Source organism: Jaculus jaculus, chromosome 7, assembly GCF_020740685.1.
Source record: "Jaculus jaculus isolate mJacJac1 chromosome 7, mJacJac1.mat.Y.cur, whole genome shotgun sequence".
In the NCBI taxonomy this organism is placed as follows: Eukaryota; Metazoa; Chordata; class Mammalia; order Rodentia; family Dipodidae; genus Jaculus; species Jaculus jaculus.
The window spans coordinates 55,279,748-55,281,708 of NC_059108.1; the positions used below are offsets into that span (position 1 = coordinate 55,279,748).

Consider the following 1,961-nt stretch of genomic DNA (forward strand, 5'->3'; position numbering starts at 1 on the left):
GAAGGTGCTTCTTCATTGGCAACCAAGCATGGTAAATGTTAGCCATGCTGTGAACTCTTGAGTTGGTCATCCAACTCGGGTTAAGGCAGGCACTGCTAAAAGCTTCCTCCCCTTCACTAACACAGGCCACCAACAATCAACTATTACCACATAAAAATAAAACCGTGCTCCCCATTGATTGGAACCGTAGTGCCTGGGCCCCGCCCCTTTTAAGAGCATTAGCTCCCTGAGAGGAAAAAGAGGTCCTAACCGACTGCCTTCATGGACAATGACCCCCATAGAGTGTACTTAAGGTCCTTTGCAGCAAAAATCAAGATCACCTTGGCCAGTTCATCATTACTTACATACAAGGCGTATTTAAAGCTGATTACAGACCATGTATTGCAACCATAATCCCAAGAAATTGTTCAGTTTTAGCACATTTCTCCAAGTGAGAAATCATCTCAAAGCAAGAATGACAGTTCATCATCTTCTAGAAGCAGGAAAATCCAGAAGGCAGAGACAAAAATCCCAAACTCATCAAATTCCACGTCTATCTTCATAGCCTTTGTTGACAAAATCCAGACTCCTTTCTGTTCCTAATGTGAGGAATCCATCTTCAGGGTCAAGAAGAGCTTTCAGGCTTAACTTTGCCATGGCCCATGAACTCCAGTCCTTCAATAGGAATCTCTTTCTCCTTTATTGCTTTCTGAACACACTGCTGGTAGCGCGTGAAGAGGTCGGTGCACGGGTCCCCAGAGCCGTCCCCTTTCAGGAACTTCTCGGCAAACCAGCGATTGAAACACTGGTCGTACTCCCGCTTCATGTCAGTGCAAGCCTCCCCGACGCTGTTCATGGCGAGCAGGTTAGGTAATTTTTAAAATGATTAGCCAGGCAAGCAGCAATTACAGTTGTATATCTCTGATTGGTTGGGGCAGAAGGGTTGCAGAAGGGATGAAAGGGACATGTCTCCGGAGACTGACTCAGCCCTTGGGAGGTTATTTTTTTCAGCCACATGTCAGGATCACTGTTGATTAACAGCTGGCCTTTCTCAGAATTCTTGCCTGTCTCTCCAGGAAACTGGAACTTAGGCCTAGTTAGGGTGGCACCGTATTGAAGCCTCTCATGGTGTCAGTTTGGTCCCTTCACCTATATACATAGTACAGAGGCATTGAATTGTGATTTGATTTTAAAATAGTTATTATACTGAGATTGTTAATTTTTTTATTACTAATGTGAGAACAAAATATCTTAATTTATAATTCTTCCTCAGTTTTAAGAGAAGAATCTTAGATGTCTTAAATGTATTTAGCACAGAAAATAAAAATTATATGCCCAACTTTTTGAGAGATAACTAGTGTATTATGCAGATTATCAAAAAAATATATTTTTTGCATTTGCATTCCATGGATACTTGGGTAAAATGTGTCTTCAGCAGAATAAATTATTTTTTTATTAGTTATATACACAGTGTGTACACAGCCATGTTAATACTATTGTTAGCCTCTTCCCTGTCCCCCCCCTCTTCAGGGACCCTCCTCATTGGAGAATATGGCTTGTGCAGTGTTGGGTTACCTGACAGTTATGGGTAAGTTATAGGTAAGAGGCAATGTCTCTGTGCATAATGACCCAATGTGTGACTCTAACATTCTTTCTGCCCCCTCTTCTGCAAGTTTCTCTGAGCCATGTTGGGTTTGTTTTATGTCTGCTTCAGTAATGAGGTCTTGGGAGACTGTGTCTATGGATATCTGTCTTGGTAAGAGTTGAGTGTTCTCTGTGTCTATCACCTTCACCCTTGTGCTGGTACCAGTTTCATTAAGGAAGCAGCATTCTTGATCATTTCCTCAAAAACTCTAAGTTTCAGCTGGAGCCCTTTTGAGGTGTGATGGGCTGGTTCTCTCCTTAGAATCTACATCCATTTGAAAAAGAAGCTAATTCTTCAATGGAAAGTGAAGTTAGCACCTGATAAATGGGATAACCAT

The 1,961-nt window shown here is 41.9% G+C and overlaps 1 protein-coding gene across 1 annotated transcript; it reads right to left on the bottom strand.

Moving 5' to 3' along the window:
• Positions 1 to 411: 411 nt before the first annotated feature.
• On the bottom strand, positions 412 to 835 carry LOC101611028 (TP53-regulated inhibitor of apoptosis 1-like). Its single transcript, XM_045154542.1, has one exon. The coding sequence runs from the start codon at positions 833 to 835 to the stop codon at positions 605 to 607; it is 231 nt and encodes a 76-aa protein (XP_045010477.1). The 3' UTR covers positions 412 to 604.
• Between the last annotated feature and the right edge of the window lie 1,126 nt (positions 836 to 1,961).